Genomic DNA, 21,186 nt, shown 5'->3' with positions numbered 1-21,186 from the left:
CAAGAAAAAAAATCAGCCACTGCTGCAAAAATTCAACTCATTTCTGCATTTAGTGAAGATTTAATGTGATGTAATCCCACTGTGGGTAATATGTACAGCTGTGTGTGTTGTACACAGCTGTACATTTGTTATTTTGTGGTAGAAAACTTACAGAATGTTGCTGTAAAGAAACAGGTGAAGTATTAGTAGTATTTGGTCCGAGCTGAGCTGACACCTCCTCTTTGCAGTTGTGTGAATTCAAGCAGCAAGAAATTTCAGCAGAGTTGGATACAGGTGGGAAATTCATTTTTACTCATCTGATGAAATTTATTCTGACTTCCTAACCTTTGATTTACAATCACATACCATAAGAGAGCTGCACTCCACAGGATCATGAACATCTTCCCATGTCTATTCTGGATTCACGTTTTTTCCCCCCTGTGGGCTCTGTATGATCCGCCTCCCACTTATTTCTATTCTTGTTTGTCATCTTTCACTCTGTGCCTCACTCATTTATTTCTGTTCGCAGCTAACAATCTGTACAGTCCCTGATTTTTGAACCCCCCCTAGGACGATATATAGGTACGCTCAGAAAGATCTCGAAGCACTTCTGCTTTGCATCCTTCAGTCAGTGACACTATTTTCATTTTCAGGGTGATTTTTAGTGGCACTGGTGAATCTACCACTTTGGTCGAGACTTAAATATCCTCACACATTTTTAGATGGACTGCTATGAAATTTTGAGGTTATGAATTCATAGCACCTGTGGAAAATAAACACAGTGTCCACTTTATGGATAATAAAGTTCCTAATCCTGACACAACTTATTCATACAGTACCTGAATGTACAGGTGAGAGAGGCTGCCAGCATGAAAACATGAAGAAAACAACAGACTGCAGACGACACTTTCTCTCTCTCTCTCTCTCTCTCTCTCTCTCCCTCTCTCTCCCACCCCCTCCTCTCCTCCTTCAGTCGGGTTTGAGGAGATCTCTCTTGGAGCTGGAGAGGAGAGGTTGGCCGTCTCTCTCTCTCTCTCTCCTCCAGCAGCCGTCGTGCTTCCCCTGCAGCCTCCCCGTCGCTTCATCATGGATCTGTGGACTAAAAGAGTCGTTGGGATTATCGTTCAGGTCGCGCTGCTTCTCTCCAGCTCGTACGGGACAACCGGAGAAGGTGAGCAGGCTGTGCGCTTTCATACTTTCCCCCCGGAGGAGGAGACGGAGCGAGTCCGGGCGGCGCAAGACCCGGAGAGGGCGGCTTTGAACGGGGCTTCATCCTTTTGTTAACAGAGAAAATGCATTGACATTCAAGCTGTTTGTCTCAATTACTTGTTGTTAATTTGGATGTAGTGCAGAGATGTTTTTCTGAGGGCTGTGGAATTTTGCGCGTCTCTGTTACGCATCAGTTCTCAGTTGTAAAGGAGAAATAAGGAGAGTTTGAGTGGTTTGATGTGAGTGATGGTTATTTCATTTGCTGTTATTTACGAGCACAGGATGACTGTTAACAGTGGACGGCTATTACAGCTCCTTAAACAGATTTCATGAACCAAATTCCTCCTTTACTCTCCGTTTTTATCGCATTTTAAATGACTGTTTGTCCACTTCCAGGGTTTGAATGATCACATTCCCTCCTGTGGGGAGCTTTGCTTAATGAAGGATGATGTTCCTCTGGACAGAGAGACTTTACATATGTCAGAGCCAAAAGAGACATTTCATTGTCACACAAACGAAGTCAGTTCATCCACCGTGTGCGTAAAACAACCTTATCTCTTTGTTTTCTGGTTAATTTGATGCTCAGCGCAGCGTGATGGGTATCCTGGGACTGAGCCACGTTTGTGCTCACACTCACACACTCCCGAGAGCAGCCAGAATGTTGAGGTGTGTGTGTGTGTGTGTGTGTGTGTGTGTGTGTGTGTGAAAGGTGTAGTAGCATATGCAGGTTGGAGAGGTTGGATTAGTTGATGCATGTGATGTAGAAACTGCATTTTTTCACCCACCTGTGTCAAGTTATTTCATAACAATATGGATCCTGTGAATGTGGAGGCATGTCAGTGTCTCTGTGCATGAAGAGGGGGAGGTGGATGAGAGGATGAAATCGGAGCAAAGAGATGGAGAGAGGCTTGAAATTGAGATAAATTAAGACGAATGAGACTGCGGCTTTAAAAGTTCTCCATCCGTCCACTGTTTTATTCTCTTTTTTCACGACTGACTGCGATGCAACCTCTCGTTCTTCTTTATCTTTCTGCGTTTTATTGTCTTCTTCTTACATCAACATCAGCTTCTCCCTTTCTGCCTCCGTGTTGGGATATAATCTCCTTCATACCCATCCTCCTCCTCCTCCTCTTCTGTGTGACAGCCTCTCACACATCATCATGAAAACGTCATATGAAGCAGCGTGCACAGTAATCACTGAGGTCTGACGGCTCTGCTGCAGTTTAATGGAAAGGCAGTCGGCTGTTAGACAGTTAGAGAGTAACGTGAGACAGATGGCTTCTTCTCCAGTTGGACAGATGAGAAGAGGTGATATATAAGGTGGAGTATGTGGTTTGAACAGACCTGTAGCTCCTTCCTCCCTGACAAACACCTACAGCCTCTCCGAAATATCTGAATCTCTTTTTCCCTGTGCTTTCTGTCTCTTCGCCTTCCGCTGTTTCTTATTCCGGCTCTGTCTGACTCAGATCTTGCTTTCTAACTCTCCGTCTTTCTCTCGTCTCTCTGCTCGTTGTGCTTTTCTTTCTGTGTTGTCTTCCTGCTGCTCTTTCTGTCAGCCTCTGTCTTCCTCCTCTCTCCTGTCAACAAATGTTTCACTCCTGGTTGCGTACGGCCCTCTCTCTCTCTCTCTCTCTCTCTCCACGCTTTCTGTCTCCCCTCCATCCGGATCTCTGCCCTCCTGCTGTATCTGAATCAGGGAGCTACTGCTGGCTCTCTTTCCTACCTGATTTCTCCTCCCTACCTTCCCCCTCCTCCTACATGTTTTCCTCCTGTTTCTTGGCTACGCCTCCTCCTTTCTCTCTCTCTCTGTACCTATACCCTCACCTCTCTCTCCACTGTTTCCTTTCCCTCCAGGTAATTCAATGTTTCTGTCATCACTCTCATCTGTGCAGCAGTTATGAGTTGGACTTCACCCATAAGGGGCTTTCAAGTGCCAAAACAGATATCAATGCTTCAGTTTTCCCCCTAAATTGTATCTCTGTCAGGGTGTAAATGCTTCTGAAACAACATTTAGACCACAATGGGACAGCAAAGCCCTCGACTGACGCTCAGAGTGTTTCAGGTTTTAGAAAAACCTTGGATGCGTTGAAAACATTTTGGATGTTTGGGATATGAGCTGAAATAGCTACACATCGTTTGTTCAGTGAGAAACTTCATCATGTCACACTTGGATAACGCTGATTGATCAGTTATTTGCCCATTTTTCTGTTGGTTCAGCTTCAGTTGCAGTAAGTGGCTTTCTCTCTCTCCGCTCTCTATCTCTCTGTTTATCTCGCCTGACCCAGCAGCACACTCATCATGCACGGACCATAAACCACAGCAGCATAATAAGTGAAGGCTGTAGAGGTGGAGGGATCCCAGCCGCAGGTTTTAAGACTCAGCATCTCATCTCCTCCCCCTCCTCCTCCTGCAGACGGCTCACTGTTCATTACGGAGGTGGTGCTAAATGACAACAAAGTAGAAATGCATATTTTAACAGCCACAGATGGCGCTCTGATGACTTGTTAGCCAGAGGAGTGAAGCACTGGGGTTTATGTGATGAGATTCAAGGAAGCCAGCGTGTGAAACAGCTACCCGCAGGGCACTAAAGTCACTGTGCGTTTAATCGTCTTTTGATATCTGAACAGCGTGATAGAGTCACTGTGTGTTTCTGAAGGTAGTGGGACTGAGGCAGGTCGGCTCTGTGTTTGCAGAGGCTGCAGTTTAACCGGAAGGTGTGATGAGGATCATCTGGAAAAATGATATTTAGTCAGATGACGTTAAAGAAGTATGAATTCCTCGTCTCTTGGGTGCAGCAGACCAAGCTGTAAGCAACATTAAAGTAACACTGCATACAAATAAGTATTGTGTGATTTATCATATGATTATTTAGGATTATATCTTATTTTATTGATTTTTATCTTTCTATGTTTTTGTTGTGTTTCTATTGTGTTATTTATTGTGTTTTATCTTGTTGCACAGCACATTGGAAACCTTGTGTTTGCTATTTGATTGGATTGGATATAACTTATGATCAAAACTGGAAAGTCAACAACTTTGCTTACAGCCAAACATGAAGCAAGGTCAACAACACAAGACATAGCAGCCAGTTTATACTACTTACAAGAAGTCCAGCTCGGCGTCTTTGTCTTTCAGCCTTTTATCTCACCAAGCTCTCACCAAATACTTCTTGCCTGATCACTTTCTCATTTTATCTTCTTAGCTTCCGCCGTCAATGTCCTCTTCTCTCTCTGCACCTCTGTTATTATGTTCATAGAGGCTGGTTACATTGCTAGCTTTCCAAGCTCAGGTTCTGACATGACACTGGATTTGATCCACTTCAACATTCGCCTGTCACTGAAAACCTTTTCTGCCCTTAGTGGTCCAAAGACGTCTGTGGTACAAACACTCCCTCTGGGCAGCCCAGCTAACAAACTGAGCTAACAGCAGCTATAGTTTGCAGCAGTTTACTGTCCATCAGGACCAATTATTGCCTCTATCTGATGAAGACACGTCTAGGGTTGCAAAGGGTTGGTAAAGTTCAGTATAAAAGTCATACTTTTAAGTAGTGAACACATTTTGTGGGAAAACATAAAAAGCAATACTAGGTGTTATGGCATGTTTTGGTATTAAGTGTTCTCAGGGGGCCAACAGCATGGCAAGAAACTCAAAATGCGAGCAGAAAACTCTTTGACATTTTTAAGCATCAACATTCAAAATCAGATTTGTGTCAGTCCTTCAAGCGAAAGAGAGCCACGGCTTCTGTCGGTAACAACAGTTTTGGACTCGTGTTCAAAAATGATACACTGAGAAATCGTAAAAGGGGCACAGAGACCAATTTTAACCAGCCAGAGCTGCAGAAAACAGACCAGAATTCATTGCAGCCCCGGGGCGTGTTGTGTTCTGAATAAAGCATGTGGCTGTCATCATAGATATGGTCCACAAACAAGCCAGCCAGCCGAAAATTGTTTGTGCAACCATACACTCAGCTTTTATTGAAAACAACTAATTATCACAGGAAGACTGGCTGCTGTAGTCAGGAAACTTCAGCAGAGGTATAACACACAACAACAAACCAATCGAAACAGAGTACATCACAGCGGACCGTCTCCTGCTTTAACCTCTGTCAGTCTGCAGAGAGGTGCAGGTTGTTGTTCAGGACGATTGGATATAAAATCTGTGATGAACCATAAAGGTGTGAAGCTGTCTAATTTGTAAACAGGACCAGCGTTTTTCTTGCCCAGTCGCAGAGGACTGACAGGTCTGAATCCACAACTTGACTGAGGTACAGTTGAAAAGGCCTTCAGCTTTCTTCTGTTTGAGAAAGTTTAGGCTCTTGGACAGCCGCAAACCAAAGCAGTCTGGTAATGAGTGAGAGGTTGCCAGTTTGAAAATTAAATACCTAACATGCTGGCAGTAGAAAATTGTGTTTGTAGGACCAAGACGGATACTACTAGAGCCATGCCAGCAGCTCTGTGAGGCTTACAGGATCAGTGTGCAGGATGTGGACGCATCAAGCAGTGTGATTGCTGATTGCATTCCATTACAAACATGAACGTGAAAAGTGCCATTAGAGATTTGTCCGTTCTGGTCTACTATAGAAACATGGAGGTGTAGGAGGACCTGTGTCATCTGTAGATATTAAAGGCTCATTCTAAGGCAACACAAATGCAACGATCTTCATATTTTCATCTCATTATACACTAATGAAAGCATAGTTATGCATTTTATATCCAGTCTCTGTCATATTCTGTATATGGAGCCCCGTAAATCTTACACACTGAAGCTTTAAGGACAACGGTGCTTTGAGATAAATGAGTGAAGTGAAGTTAGAGTTCATCCTGAGTGCGTGCTGTTGAAATCCATCCAATAGCTGTTGAAGCATTTCACTAAAATTACAAATGCCGACCTAATGATGGGACAAATCTGATTAATCCAAGGCTTTACATTATTTCATGCTAATCCATCTTGAGGTTATTAAAATATTTCCATCTGGACCAAAGTGGTGCACCGGCTGTCAGAAAGCCTGACAAAAAAATATTTTGCTGACAGTCCCTAATAGAAAGAAAGAAGAAGAAGAAAGTCAATAGTTGAGAGTTTCTTTTTCCTTCTTCTCTGCGGTGTTTATTGGTCTAGTGCTGTGTCTCTAATTTGCACCTTCGGAAAGTTCGGATCTCTTGTGAGTTTTTTTTTGTTCTACTTTATTTCACTTCCTTTCTCCGAGAATAACTTGGATGTATTTCTACATTAATTAGTGGATTATTTAATTAGCTCTGCTGTGGGTTTCTTTTCCTGAGTCTGGCACTAATCCTGCTCGGCCAGTGTTGTGCTCATATGCAAAGTTTAATATCAGCATGGGGGACAAACTTTATTATTGATTGACAGGCCTTGATTTCCCCAAGACCTGTATTATGCAAAGGTGGATTTGATCTCAGTGTTCTTTGTTGTGTGATGTCTGGTCCATTCCAGGAGTTATTGTGTGAAGAAGATTTGTAAATCTTTGAATATGTCTACCTCAGTGAGTAATTTCCTAGATTCTAGAGAAAATTTCTTGGCAATCCCCAGAGAATGAATCTAACTTCTTCCACATTGTATATTTGTATGGCGAGAAAATGACTGAGGTGCTCTGGTTTTACAGCTGCAGAGCAATATGTTTTTTTGAGAGGGCGGCCACACGATACAGCTCCGTCTGTAGGGACCTGGCTTGGAGAACCAGAGGATCGCTGCTGCTGCATGGCTGCCCATTAGTCCACCATCTCTCCACATTTGCATATCTATAAGCCCTCTGTGTGAGTGTAAGTGCTTGTATTTTGGTCCTGTGTGTGTAGAAACTGAGCGGGGAAAGAATTTCTACACTGAGGGATTAATACATTGCATCTTAAAAAGGGTGTTTGTGCTGCAAATCTAAATTGAGTTTCTCTTTTTTTTCTTGCTATTTTTCCTCGTCATTGTTATTGCTGTAACTATATGTTTAAAGAAACCGGCGTAATTGGGCATGGATACACAAACTTTTAGAAATATTGTATTAAAACTGAGGTAGGCACAAGAAATGGATTAAAAATGATCAAAAGTCAAAGCAGCAGAGGCCAAGATACCTGAATGTTTAGTTCCTAATATGGGTCAAGCTCTGAAACCACTGGTGCCTACGTTTCCCATAATGCAACTCAAACTGTGCAATCTCCACACCTAAAGTTTGCAACACAGGATATCTGTTCAAAAGTAGTTTTCAGAAGCTGAGTGAACTGAACCTCACGTGGAAACCAATGAGAGGACGAGGAGTTCTTTGATTTGGATGACTACTCGGTAGTCAGGGACCCTTTTGAGACTAAATCGAGCTGTAGAAATCTGTCATGACCTCTGTGTTGTGCATACAAACTGAACTGAGTGAGTGTGTTTGTGTGTGTGTGTAATAAATTCATGTATGTTACTTCCTGCTGTGGGTTAAAATTAATTGGATTGGCCGTGGGTGTTTTAAGCAAACATGGGGTTAAGGTTTATGTAAGCACATTAATATGAAGCTGTAGCTGCCTTGAGTGAAAGAGACACATCTGACCTGCATAGTAACACTGCGGAGAGGACTCACCCTCCCTCTACAATACTTCCTCAGGCTGAAGCTGTAAATTTCAAAGTTGCAGCATAAATGCTTGCTTAAGTGCAGCAGCGGTCAGAAAGCGGAGGACGTAACGCAGAATAAAGCTCCTCACTGTGTATGTACTTAGGATAATTAGAGAAAGATTAAAACAGAAAGGAAGATGAGTCCGGCTGTTACAACAAAGATAGGATGACACATAGTTTAAGCTTGTTCCTCAACATTCCTGGTAAAAAAATAAGGGTTATAAATCAGTATGAGATCACGTGGAACTGGCACATGGTATTTAGGGTGGATCAATAGTTTAAAGGTAAAGGATGGATGACAAATAGACATCACAACGGATATAAAAAGCCAGACATGCTGTAATAGTTCACAAAATAAATGACTGTTGAGGGATCAGACCTGAAAGAGCAGCATGGATAAATGAAGGAAAAGAGTGATGGACAGAAAATGTGATATAGACCAACACATTACATGAGTATCGACAGACGGCAGGTGGATTAAAGAATTTACTGCCTCAAAGGAAATTACTTTGGAAAACGAGAGGTGTCTGACATTTAAAAGCCATAACAGAAAGAAAAGGGATCCAGAGCTCGCTCGAGCCAGTATGTTGTCCTTCAGTTTCCCCCTGAGAGAGCCCACCCATTGTCCATCATTCACTTAATAATCGTCCATGACTTCTCTCCACACATCATTTGTTTCAGTACTGTGCCAGGGCCACGGGCAAGGTCTGTCCAGAGCTGTTTATCAGACTGAAGTCAATGAGCTAAAATACGCCCCGAGAGGTTATGATGTCTGTGTTTTTTCCTTTCACAATAATTCAGCATCTGTGGCGCATGTACGACTTAATTTACTGCCTGAATGGACGATAACTGTAGTAGTGTGAATGAAGCAATTTTACAAATACATAAAGAAAAATCTATGACTTTCCCAAACCTTAACCACGTGTGCGTCATGATGACATAAGTCCCTCATCTTAATGAAATAGTTTTTTAGTATTTTACTGTATTTTGAACTGAAACAAAATGATGCTGAAGTATCTGCATTGTTGTGGTGACTTGTTATTTATTGACAGGTCTTGACTTGTTGTTGGACTTCGGCATCATAGAGCTCTGGGTCCACAGACGGCTTCATCACAATCACCACCCCTCGTCTTTCCAACTGTACCATGGCTGGTTTTTCTGTATGTTGCAGTGTGAATGTGTCAAATGATGTGATATCATGACATATTGCAGCTGGGGAGAAAGAAAAACACCCAGTGGCTCTAAGATAGCACGTCTGTCAAGTGTGCAACCATGTGTGACACTGCTAAGCATGTTGACCGTAGCTGCTAGGGCGAGATTAAGCGACCTCCAGGGGTCACACAACCTGCATGTTGCACTTTGTTCTGTGTCAGGACAAGTCAGTTCAGATTTCTTATGATCTGCTGTTGTGGTTGCTGTCTTTAAATTCAGTCTGTTACTGTAATCTCATAGCCAATTAGACAGCGCGGCCTTATTAATGGAAACACACGTGTGCTGTAGTTTGCAGTCACAGCTGTAAATTCCAGCCATCGTCTTCGTCGTCAGATCGAGTTCTCGGCAAAGTTGCAAGCGAGACAGGATCAGGTTTCAATCAATACATGGACCTGCTCTGATGACACACAGCGCATCATTTATTCATATAACGCTATCTTCTCGAGCAGACTCTGCAGTGGGAGAAATGAAATGTTTTTTTGTCCAGTCAGTCATTAATCATACTACCTGCTCATCATCCACACATGACGGATAGATGGTTGCACTCACTGTCCCCGACTGTCATCTTCAGGTATGCTTTCTGTCTCGCTCTTTCTGTCTGTCTTAGTCTCATCAGTCCTCCCAGAGGTTTTTATCTCCCCTCCGAGCTGACTCGGAGCCTCTGGAGTGTGTGCTATAATCATAGCCTAATGACAGATAATCTCAAATCGCAGAGAGAAAACACAGCGTCCCCGTCCTGCCTCAAAGTCAATTGTTGAGTTTGAAAAGCTGTTTGGGAGTCAGATGTTTTTGTCAGGTGAAAGTCGAGGATGAAATTCATTCATATTCAGACTCAGGCTCTGCATTTATTTTTGCTTCCTGTCCTCCAATTGTCCTGTGATCATGGCACAACGAGGCAGACATGACAGGCGATTGAACATCGCTAATGTTTCCGCTAATTAAATCAAATTAAAAACAGCGTGGCTTGCTTATTCACATATCTGAAGCTGAAGGGAGTTATTACTCACCAAATGAAGGCTATTTGGGCTCTTCTGAAAGAGTCGGTTGTTTAAGCCGTGGGGTTCCACGGGAATATTAGGGTGTGCTTGATTAAATCTTTGAGCTTGTGAAGTATCCCTCATCTCCTCCAGGATTAATCTGGTAAAGAAAATGCTGAGGTTGGTGCAAATCCAGCCAGCAGCCTATTTCAGGTGTGCCGCTGCCCCTGCCTCGTATGAATTTATTGCTTTTCAGCGAGTCCGTTGTTTGCAGTGAGAAGAACGTAGACCTGTGAATATAAACAGCGCGGTTTGAATGCAGTGAAATGTAAAATCCCCCCCTGGTTCTTTTATGATTCATGAGAGGGGCAGCATGAGCGAGAGCCAGGATGAGTAAGAAAAAAGAAAGTAGCTGAGGATAAATCTCCTTCATATTTCTTCTTTAGTGTCATTTATGGAAATGTGTTCAGGCAAAGTGGAGCCATGAACGGGATCTGATGAAGTCAAGGTTACGGAACGAACCTGAAGCCACCGGTCATGAATCTGGATTTATGAACCCATGAACAGGTAGTTAAGTGAAGAGCTGACAGAGGATTGTTGTCCGTCCATTTGATGTTAGGACCCGCTGGACTGCTGTGTTTGTTCAAGGCCGTCCCTGAAAGAACTCTGGCTCTCCAAAAAAATAAAATATGGCCATCCATCATGTGAGATTGTCATCATCTCAGATGAATTGTTGTCGCCTCGAATTCTGGATCTGCTTCCACCTGCAGAGGTCGTCCTCCTGTGGTTGTTTTTCACGGTTTAATTTGTGAGTTTTTTCTTTTTTACAAACAGTTCAGAAGTGTTTGTTTACAGGAAAGGAAATGTGAACTTGTGAAAAGGCAGAATAACTTGGGAATAAAGAAGGCGAAGGCATGGGCGAAGTCAAAAGCTCGCTGCCATATTTAACATAATTCAGCGACTGTTTTTAAATGTCAATGTATTCAAATTCTTTCTACAGTATCTGGGTGGAAAGTACTGTATGGTTGCTATTGGGGAAAGAAGAAGTTATGGTTAATATAAATTCAAAAGTTTATTGCAGAATGGGAACTCTGGTATTTTCTATTCTAGCATGCACATATGGGGGTCACACAGGGTCAAGCATGAGTCTTGAGGTCACAGGGTGGACAGTGTTAAATATTAGATTGCTTATAAGGCCACTGACCTCTTCTCCTTGACGTACAGAGCAGTTGTGTTTAGGAAAACAGGCAATATTTTAATCATCACCATGGTAACCAAGGTCAGAGGATATCGGGCTTTCACACTCCCTCGACACAACAGATAGGTAACATAACGTAGAAGCCTCTACAGAGTTAAATAACAATGTCGGACCACTAGAGGGCAAACAGTTATGGACATCGAGTAGCTGCGTCACTACTCTGAGGACATAAAGACGAGCCAGAGAGGACAGCGTCAATAAACCGGGGGGCGGCAGTAGCTCAGTCCGGGTCAGGGACTTGGCTTGGGAACCAGAGGGTGGCCGGTTTAAGTCCCAAATGGACCAAATATGGAGGTGGACTGGTAGCTGGAGAGGTGCCAGTTCACCTCCTGGGCACTGCCAAGGTGCCCTTGAGCAAGGCACTGATCCCCCCAACTGCTCGCTGGGCGCTTCTCAGGGGGGCTGCCCATCACCCCACCATCTCTCTCCAGCAAATTTGCATGTCTATGCCCTTGTACTATGTGTGTGTATCTGGGTTAAAATGCATGTAAATAAATAGAGTGTAAAAAGAATTTCCCCGTTCGTGGGATTAATAAAGTATATCTTCTTCTAAACCTTTCAGCATTCATAAAACTTGAACCGTGCACTTTCTCTGCACTGACTGGACTGACTGACCATTGATGATATCAACAACGCATCCCCATCCACCTCCATGTAATTCCTATTGAAACTCAGTAGCTTTCTGTAAATGGATGTGGATGCACATTTTGAAGCGTTGCATCAGACAAGCTTCATGGAAACGACGAAATTTGAAAATGATTTTCTTCGATTTTGCAAAAAGTTTGCTTGAGGTGGTTTTTGCCTTTTCCAAAAAAAAAAAAAAGAGTTAATGCACTTAATTAGAGGTGGAAACACTTTTTCTAAATAAGATCTGCTGGATCTGCTGTTTCCACTCCACTTGGCTCCATAATACAGTCATGATAGCTCCACACAGATCTGATGTAACCTTCCTCTCATTACCACACATACACTTTGTATTTTCTGAACCGTTTACCTCGGCTTGAGGTTTGATTGGCGTTCCTGTTATTGTTGCACCTTCTTATTTCTGTTACATTTGGATGGCTAACGTTGCATTGATGTGAATACTATGGTCAGTATGCTCAAGACTGATAAATTAATATGCTCACTTGTCTGTTTTGTGTCTCCTGTCATTTCTAAACTAACAGCACACTCCCAATCAGTGAAAACCCAGAAGCTTCTTGTCAGTTACTTTTCACTTCAAGTAAATTAGTAATGATTTATTTCATATAACAACCTGGTATGATGCAAAATATAACTGTGCAATGTTAAATAGCAGTAAGGATGTTTTAGGTCTATAAGGATGCACTGCTTTGGTTGCATACCATATTAAATAGATGATCTCTCAGTATTTGTTTTGTGTGTTGCATCCTGTCAGGCATTTTAATAATTCCACTGAAGTTGTAAGGACGAGCTTCCGTTTCCCTCTGCGCTTCTTTCTTCTGGTTTGTTTTATCAGACAGAGTTCAGAAAATCTTTTTGTTTATTCAGCCTTGAGTTATTCAGCACCATCAGAGAAGATCTTTCTGTTGTTTTGGCCTTGGATGATATTGCCTCAGTTTATTGTCAGAATATCACCTTGAAGTCATAAATTATATCACTTTTATTACAATTCAGCCTTCATACGTTAGAACACCGGGGAGGGAGCAACCTTTATGTTGCTGAATGTAGAAGTAATCATTATGGAGGTATATATATTGTATTTATAGTTATTCGGAAGTTATTATTGACCAGTTCATCATCCATATCTTCATCCACTCATTTACTGGTAACTACTCATGAAGTTGTGGGTCTTATGTCACTGTATATGTGGGTTAAATGTTATCGATAAAATAATTCTTATTTTGTAAGCATTTAACAATTATGTCTCATAACACCTAACACTACACCTGATGGCTCAATGAATGCAAAATACATTTAAATTACAGAAGCCAGTGTGGAAGTGCAATTCCTCAAACGGCCACTTGAGGCTGGCTACAGGACAAGTCAGTCTCCATAAGCCCCCATGTTAAAATGTCCAACAACTGGAAGAACAGCCAACCCTGAATTGTTTCTCTGCTCCATGTTTCACTTTCATTTTTCATTGTCTGAAATGCGCCGTTCCTCTTGGCCATTGTCAATCACTTATTGTTAGGTTTGACTTTGCTTTTACTTTCACTTGAACCTACTGGAAATGATGAAATACTGGCTCTACATTAATCCACAGAGAGAGAGAGAGAGAGAGAGAGAGAGAGAGAGAGAGAGAGAGAGAGAGAGAGAGACAGGTGGTGTTGCCGAGCTCCGGAGACGCAGACTGCTGTGGGAATTTTAATGTCACATTTTCATATGCCCTCTATTAGAATAAAAAGTTTCACCTTGAAAAATCTGAAAAGTGTCCCCTCAATATGTTACTCATGAGCTATAAGTATTCCAAATGTTTGCAAGGCACACAGAAAAAGCTGATCACAGCTTAACGCTGTCACCGCTGTGTGTTTTTTATAAAGTCGATACTGCGTGACCGCGGCCCTGCAGACTGCTGCTCCGTGGCGACTGCTGATGAGAAGAAGCAGGGCCAGTCGGTTTGCATTAGAGAGGAGGACGGAGCTGAGTCAGTGGCCATTAAAGACGGAAGGGTGAGGCTGAATTTCAACACAACGAGACAGAGCTTAATCTGAGCTCAGCACTTAGGTGAGCACAGAGGAGGATGGGAGGAATGAATGTGAGTGAAGAGAGGAAAGAAAAAGAGGAAGAACAATAGCAAGTGTGAGAGGATAAACTTTAGGGGTCAGAGTCTGCAGAGGCTGTCTGGTTGGAGTATTCCCTCTGTGTATCTCACAACAGCAGTGACATTTTCCACTGCGTTTTCCATTTTATCCCTCAATGACTTTTGCTGTATGTGTGTTCGGGGGCCACCATCTGCTTTCTGGATGCTCCGCCTCACATCTTTGAGAGGATCTGATTCCGTAAGATGAAGCAGGTGAGAGAGAAGGAGGATGACAGAGAGTACAGAGGGTACGAAGGAAGGTGAGGAGAGAAGGACGGAGGAATTAGGATAGTAAAAATGAGATAAAGGATAAATGCGAGGTTAGTAGGGAGAGTCGAAGGGGGCAGCAGAGGTTAAGGGAGGAAATAGATGTCGGAGGGATGAACAGATAGTTTTGCTGAGAGACTTCAGCAGCTCCCTCCTGTCTGTTTCCCCGCAGTGACACTCTTGCCTCTACAATTTCACCCCCCGCTGGCTTTTGAGTGTGTGCGTGTGCACTTATGTGCGTGCTTTCATGTTCGGCTCTCAGTTTTGCAGAGCCCTGCAAGTCGTGGATTTTTGCAAGACTGCACTTGTATTAATATTAATGTCTAGCTAAAAAAAAAAAAAAAAGAAGAAGAAAAGAAGTGATTGTTGTAAATTTAAATTTTAAGAACCGGCTCTGTCCCTCTGTGTTCCTCACATGCTGCTCTCAATCAATTAAATACGCATCAAGTCAGATTATTAAAATAAAGGCTTCAGTGCACTTATGTAGGATGTACTATAACATAAGAAATTCAGTGTACATACCATTAATAACTTATAAAATCCTTTAATTAGATTAAATACCAACAGATGCTTATGTCAGCTGGAGAACAAGCGATAAGATAAGCGCAGAAGAGGCTTCCCTTATCTCTTCTCTAAGTTGCGGCCGACGTCTCATTGCTAATTCCACGACCATGGCTACATAAAAGATTATGTTAAGTCAAGGTTACAGTGGATCTCTGCATTCACGCCGCCTTAATGTGCCGTGTGTGCACTTTAACCGTACCTCTTTCATGATATGTGACCGTTAAACTGAACTTGAGCGGCAGAAGCTGTCAGCTACCAAAATGACACTTTTGAAGCCACAACCTTCACGTTTTTTTTTTTTAATTAAATAAAATACATTTGACAGGAAAAAAGAAACATCTGTTGAATGAAGTTAGCCTTCTGAATGTGAATGTAAAGACCTGTTCAATGAAACCCTGATTCCAATATGACCTATGCTTACCTATATTTAATTAAATACAGTACAAGGACAAGATATTCAATGTTTATGACCTGTTTGGATCAGTCCACAGCTAATTCATTAGTGACAGGTGATGGTGTCAAAGGGGAGTCCTTGCAAGGGTTTTGTTGTTCACAAGCAAGGATGGGGATGAAGTTCACCACTGACAGTCTGCGAATCGCTGACAGCTTAAGAACGTTTCTCAACAAAGAGAGATTTGACCATCTACAACCCATAAATAATATAAAATTCAGAGAAAATCTCAGCAGAGCAATGCTAAAAAAGCCTGAACACCCGTGACCTTCAACTCCTCAGGCGACACTGCATTAAAAACCAACATGAGTGCGTAAAGGATCTCACATGGGCTCGGGAACACTTTTGGAAAACCGTTGTCGTTGCATCTACAAATGCGAGTTAAAACTAAACCATGCAAAGTGGCTCAGAGAAGTCTACAGCATTTCCGGGTGTTGATATTTACCTTCCAAAGCTCACCTGAGATTGCCTGATGAAGCAGTAGAAAAGTGTGCTGTGGTCTGATGTGTCAACATTTCAAACTGTCTCTGGAAACCACGGACGTTGTGTCCTCTGAGCTATATTTATTTAACAAACCTGATTCCAACTCAATCTCAATTTATGGCTCTGTTCTAATCAAGTGTCCCTGTAAACCATAACTGTATGACGGGCATGAATGATACCAGGACCTGGAACTGAAGCAGCTTAATGGAATTCAGCCATCATTCATTTTATTATTTACACCTCCTGTCACATGTCAAAATGTATTTTTCATGCTGCAGAGCTGCATAAAGAACTGCAGTAGGCCACACTGCAGAGGCTGCTTCATCGATCAGCTGTATATATCTTGAACTACGCCTCGTTATTTAATGAAGAGAACATTAGTATCAGACTTAAGAGTGAGTTATATCATCTGCTACTAATGCTTAAGAGGTTTAGATGACATAACGTCCCATTCTGTACAGTACATTATGTTGTTGCAGTGATTAGAGAGGTCCATAATGACACTAAACCCTCACCGACTACATTCTCTGACCCTAAACTCTCCTCTAGTAGAGGCCAGAGAAAAGATAATGTTCCTACAGGGATCTTATAGTGGGGCCTCTGGGAGCAGAGTGTAGCTGCTGGAGGTTTTCAGGTCTTGACCCGTCACATCGTAATGCATGATACATTCTTACCCTGGAGACAGAGCAAAAAAGAAAAAGTAATTTCTCTGAAGTGCATTAACAACTCAGAGATAAAACTGACCTCAAGGTTCAGCAAAAGATTAAATCAAAGGCAAACCATCTTTCCCAACAAGACGTGGCGTCCAGCTTGTGAGAGAAGAGAGCGGCTTGTCAGCTCATGTGTTAACTGTGTGTGAATGTGAACGAGTCAATATTTTCAATTTTTACTGTTCATGCATCTATGATCTCTTTTGGACTAAAGTCTCAATTCCATCTTCATTTTCCAAGATCAATCTGTTTAGAAGGACGCGACCAACGCGCTCTGACAGGAGATATTCACCACCATATCCCACATTTCTGAACGCTGCCCTAATTGGTGTCAGTCAATATTTCTACCCCAGCCTTCTGCAATTACGCTGTCGCCTGAAGGTTTAGCGGTTCAGTGTAAAAGTTCTGCATCAGTGCTCGTCTGCCACAACTCCTGGAGAGGACAGAAACTCCTCTCTTCGTTAAAGAAATCTTTGCAGCCTTTGTGTTTCCAGCCTCGGGAGCTCGGAGTGTTTGAGAGGCAGGAGAAGATGGAGAACATCACATTATCTGCAGGGAAGAGCACTTATCTTCTAACGTCTCCTGAGGGAGGATGGCTATAAAGTAAAAAGTAAGAGCTGTGGCTGCAGCTCCTTATGTGGTTTAGCGAAGGTGTACACACACACACACACTCATGAAAAGACATAGAAAGAGAGCTTTTATAAGATAGCACCGGGAAAACTGTGTCTCTTCAGCAGCGCTGTGAAGTAATGAGGTTATCTTTTTTTCTGCCACAAAGGCTAAACCTTGGTTACGGTCAGGAGAAGGTTGTGACTTCGGTCAAATGTTCATGAACACTTTGTGTCTCCTGCTTCAAGGCACTGCAGACTTTTTTAACCAAGACAATGATCTTACCCCAAACCTTAAACCAACCTCTATCTGTGACGTGGACGTGAGCATTTAAGACGTCAGTAGTTGTCATGATAGATCAGAAATTATAGCTTTTGAGACCAGATTTCTCATTATGTGGATAAAAAACATCTGCAGAAAGTGATTTGCAGATTAGTTGTATATAATTTAAACACAAGAGACACTCTGTCATTTCTACAAGTTGAGTTTCTACTTTAATTGGTAAAGGGTCGAAGGGACAGATACAGGAAATCTTTCCTGCCACATGCTATTACACTGTATAACAAAAGCTAAGTCATAATCTACAGTCACCTCACATTTCTCCTTACTTTGTACATATCAACACTGCCAACTTGCTGTATATACCTCTGTACAATATATTTTATTTTATCGTATTTACTATTGCTTTTTTTGATATTTTATTATGTATAGTTTGCTTTATAGTATATTTTTATTCTTATGTTGTCACTTGTAATGCTGCACTTTGTGTAATGCTGCTGCTGCACTATAATTTCCCAGCTTGGGATAAATAAAGTATATCTATCTATCTATCTATCTATCTATCTATCTATCTATCTATCTATCTATCTATCTATCTATCTATCTATCTATCTATCTATCTATCTATCTCTTTTAATATTTTAACAATATGTAACATGTTTAATTGATCACAGTTTGCAGAATACTGTATCATGACACCTTATGCTCATACAAACATCTTTGGGTGACTTTAAAATGTTGCTCTATAGCCCCAGTAGTGATGTGTTTTCTAAGACTTCCTCACTACACCTACACTTAGAGAGCTGTTCATTATGAATACAGGCGATAGTACAATATACCACTCCAAACAGCTCGGTGGAGTTTGAGGGACTTCGATGCCGGAAACCAGGGTTTGTATCCTGTAAACATTTTCTTTTAGCCATGAGCACAAACTTTGCATAAACTCAATAATACATCACCAGCAGAGGAAACCAACTGCAACAAGTCCTCACCTTCTGTACTGTCCTCTCTCAAAAAAAAAGAATGAATCAGCGATTTGCACAGGAGACGAGGTTTGACGTGTGCTGTTCTGGCATCTGTATTTTCCACATTATAACTCCCTCAACTAAAACAGAGCCGGTTTTTATCAATTTTACGAGTCCCTAGTGTCTCGTTCAATTTAACGTCTCACTTTTGAAATAAATTTATTTTGCTAAGCTGCCTGGATGATGTGAGTATTAGTGTGCTTTTTGCCTGAATGACAAGAGCAAATTACTTTTTTTTTTCTCCCCCCTGGAGATGTGTTGATATTTTCAATTAAGAGGCAAATATATTCAAATCACTTACTTAGTGCAGCTGGTGGATTATTAGATATTTTTTACGATACACATCTCCCCCTGGAGTAGCCTAGAGCATTCCCTCTAAATGTGCATAATTCGGTTCTGATTGATGGGAAGAGAACTGAGCTCTTGTTTCTCAACTCTCTCTCTCTCTCTCTGTCTGTGTTTGTGATTCTTAAACCTGCCGGTTTAAAGATGAAGAGATTTTAAAAGCCGCTCGTTGCTGTTTTGATGACTTCATTTGGCTGATGTCTGTCTCCCACACAGCCACCCACATCGCTGCATAGTGTGACGAGCCTCACTGAGGAGGATGATTGTTCAATCCTTTCAAAGGCAGCTGTAGATTAGTGAGACGGTGCTGTTTGTGTGGGCCGCTCACTGTACATATACATTTATGTTCTTTTATGAACCGTGTGATGCTGACAGATCTTTTGATCCGGTAGAGAAATGCTTTTATTAGACACTCTCGCTGTAGAAGGCCAAGTGAATTCATCCTTTCTTCTCAGCTTAAAAGAGGGAATACATTACAGATGTTTGTCCAGTTGTTGTTATTATTTGTGTGTCATAAGTGATGGGACCCAGTTGGACCTAAAGTCTGCTCCAGTCTGGATCAGCTGGTGTTAAAAACAGTTTTTACCCTGAACAAACCCAGGTGTTTTGACTGTTACTTCAGCGGATGTGTCCAATGTGACATTTCGTTGTCGTTCTACAAGACAGAATTACTCAGTTCTCTCCGGGAAACCTTTCACGGGAATAGTTTGACATTTTAAGAAGTACAAAATCCACCTAGCGCCTTTAAAACTCTAAAACTATTTAACATGATAATTTAATCCATAAAAAACAAAACAACCACAACAGGTTGGTTTTGCACAACTAAGATAAAAATGACCTCTTTTTTTTTTTACCAATTACCAAACTTGTCACACCGCGGTGAGGTCAAGTTGGGTTTTTGTTCTGTTTCGTCATTTCCTGTTTTATTTTGATATTTACCTGCCCTCTCGTTTCAGGTCACTTGCCCTTCCTGGTGTGTCACCGGTCTGATTGTTTCCACCGGTTTCCCATCACCCTGTGTATATATTGTCTGCGTTTCCCTTTGTCCTGTGCCGAAGTGTTTCATCATTAGATCGATCGCCAAAGCCTTGTTTCCTTGTCCGTCCATCGTCATAGCATTGTTGCTCGAGTGTTCTTTTGTTTTTATTCCTCGACTGAGTGATTTTTCTGTTGTAAATTCTTAGTCTAGCTTTTTTGTTTCCTAATATATAGTGTTAGTGTTTTTCAGCCTCCTTTGGAGCGCTTTCAGTTAACGTTTTGCAGCCTGTTTTTTTCCTCTTGGTGAGTGATTTTGATTTTGATAACCTTTTTCATAAAGTAGATTAGATTTTTTTTCTCCGTTGGAGTGATTTTTGTTTTCCCTAGTTTAGGCCTGTTTTCATAACCTGTCATAGCCTCACTCTGTCGAGGGTTTTCTGTTATTTCAATAAATACGCTCATTGACACCTCTGTGCCTGAGTCCTGTTTTGAGTCCGGCCTGACAAAACTACCTTTGGACAGAGACAGGCTAGCTGTTTCCACCTGTTTTCAGTCTTTATGCTAAGCTAAGCTAATTGATTGATTTGACTGTACAGAACATCATCGAACTCTCACAGGCACACAAGTAATGAAGTTTTTCCTTAAATGATCACATATTTCTTTAAAGATTGTAATTGTTTGATGTCTGATGAATTCACTGCCCTTCCTTCTCATCATCGTTACATCATTAAACGCATGAATCTTTAACTATAAACTGGCATAACTTGCAAAAACTGAACAAAAAAAAAGCGTTTTGTGTTGTGACTGAAGCCGTTTCATGTTTTAGACCTTACAGTCTTTGCTCTTTTAGATCATGTTTTGTGCTTTTTGTGCTCGGTTCACTTTCTCTGCCTTTCCTGAGCACTTTGCACCGTGTGTAATACATGTTCAAATAAGCTGCATGAAATTATTTCGTGTGGTCTTTGCAGTTACAGTGTGGCTGTGAAATTATTTCGTGTGGTCTTTGCAGTTACAGTGTGGCTGTAGATTCTAACTGCAGTAACTCTACAGTGTAGATGGTCGGTGCCATATGCTGGTGTGAAGCTTGATCAGATGCTCTCATCCTGTGCTATTAATTATGTGTCAAAGCAATGCTAATTAAACTAGGAGAGGAGAACTCCTGCCATGTCCTTACCTTCAGGGTATTAGTTAGCACAGTATGCTGCTCTGCATTTCAATTAATCAATTAACACATCGGGCCACAGGCAGCTTTAGAACAGATACTGGCTCCTGCTGAATAATTCAGCAGTTTTAATCAGCTTGTTCTACCTATCATGGCCTGAATATAAATCCAACATGGTGTATAAATTAAGCAGATGAATAAATAAATAAAAAAGGTAACACTGTCATTTTTTGGGGGAGTTACTGTTCATCTTCACAGCTTGTTGTCACAGATTTTTTAATGAGGTCATTAAGTTGGTTTTCCTCATTTCTTTTCACCATAAT

The 21,186-nt window shown here is 41.7% G+C and overlaps 1 protein-coding gene across 2 annotated transcripts in view; it reads left to right on the top strand.

The window, feature by feature from the left end:
* The first annotated feature begins 529 nt into the window (after positions 1-529).
* The window catches only part of LOC104938513 (contactin-associated protein-like 4), a 107,189-nt gene continuing 86,532 nt past the window's right edge, over positions 530-21,186 (top strand). Inside the window, exons 1-2 of one of the 2 annotated variants that reach the window (XM_027289772.1) lie at positions 530-561; positions 953-1,150. In XM_027289772.1, the coding sequence (XP_027145573.1) occupies positions 1,066-1,150 (85 nt within the window). In that variant the 5' untranslated portion in view covers positions 530-561; positions 953-1,065. Of the gene's footprint in view, positions 562-939; positions 1,151-21,186 lie in introns of those variants that run through there. The other variant, XM_027289769.1, reaches the window with a different exon arrangement.

The sequence above is a fragment of the Larimichthys crocea genome, chromosome II, assembly GCF_000972845.2.
Source record: "Larimichthys crocea isolate SSNF chromosome II, L_crocea_2.0, whole genome shotgun sequence".
NCBI classification, from domain to species: domain Eukaryota; kingdom Metazoa; phylum Chordata; class Actinopteri; family Sciaenidae; genus Larimichthys; species Larimichthys crocea.
Note: the sequence above shows the minus strand (reverse complement) of the source record. Positions and strands in the feature narration are given on the sequence as shown.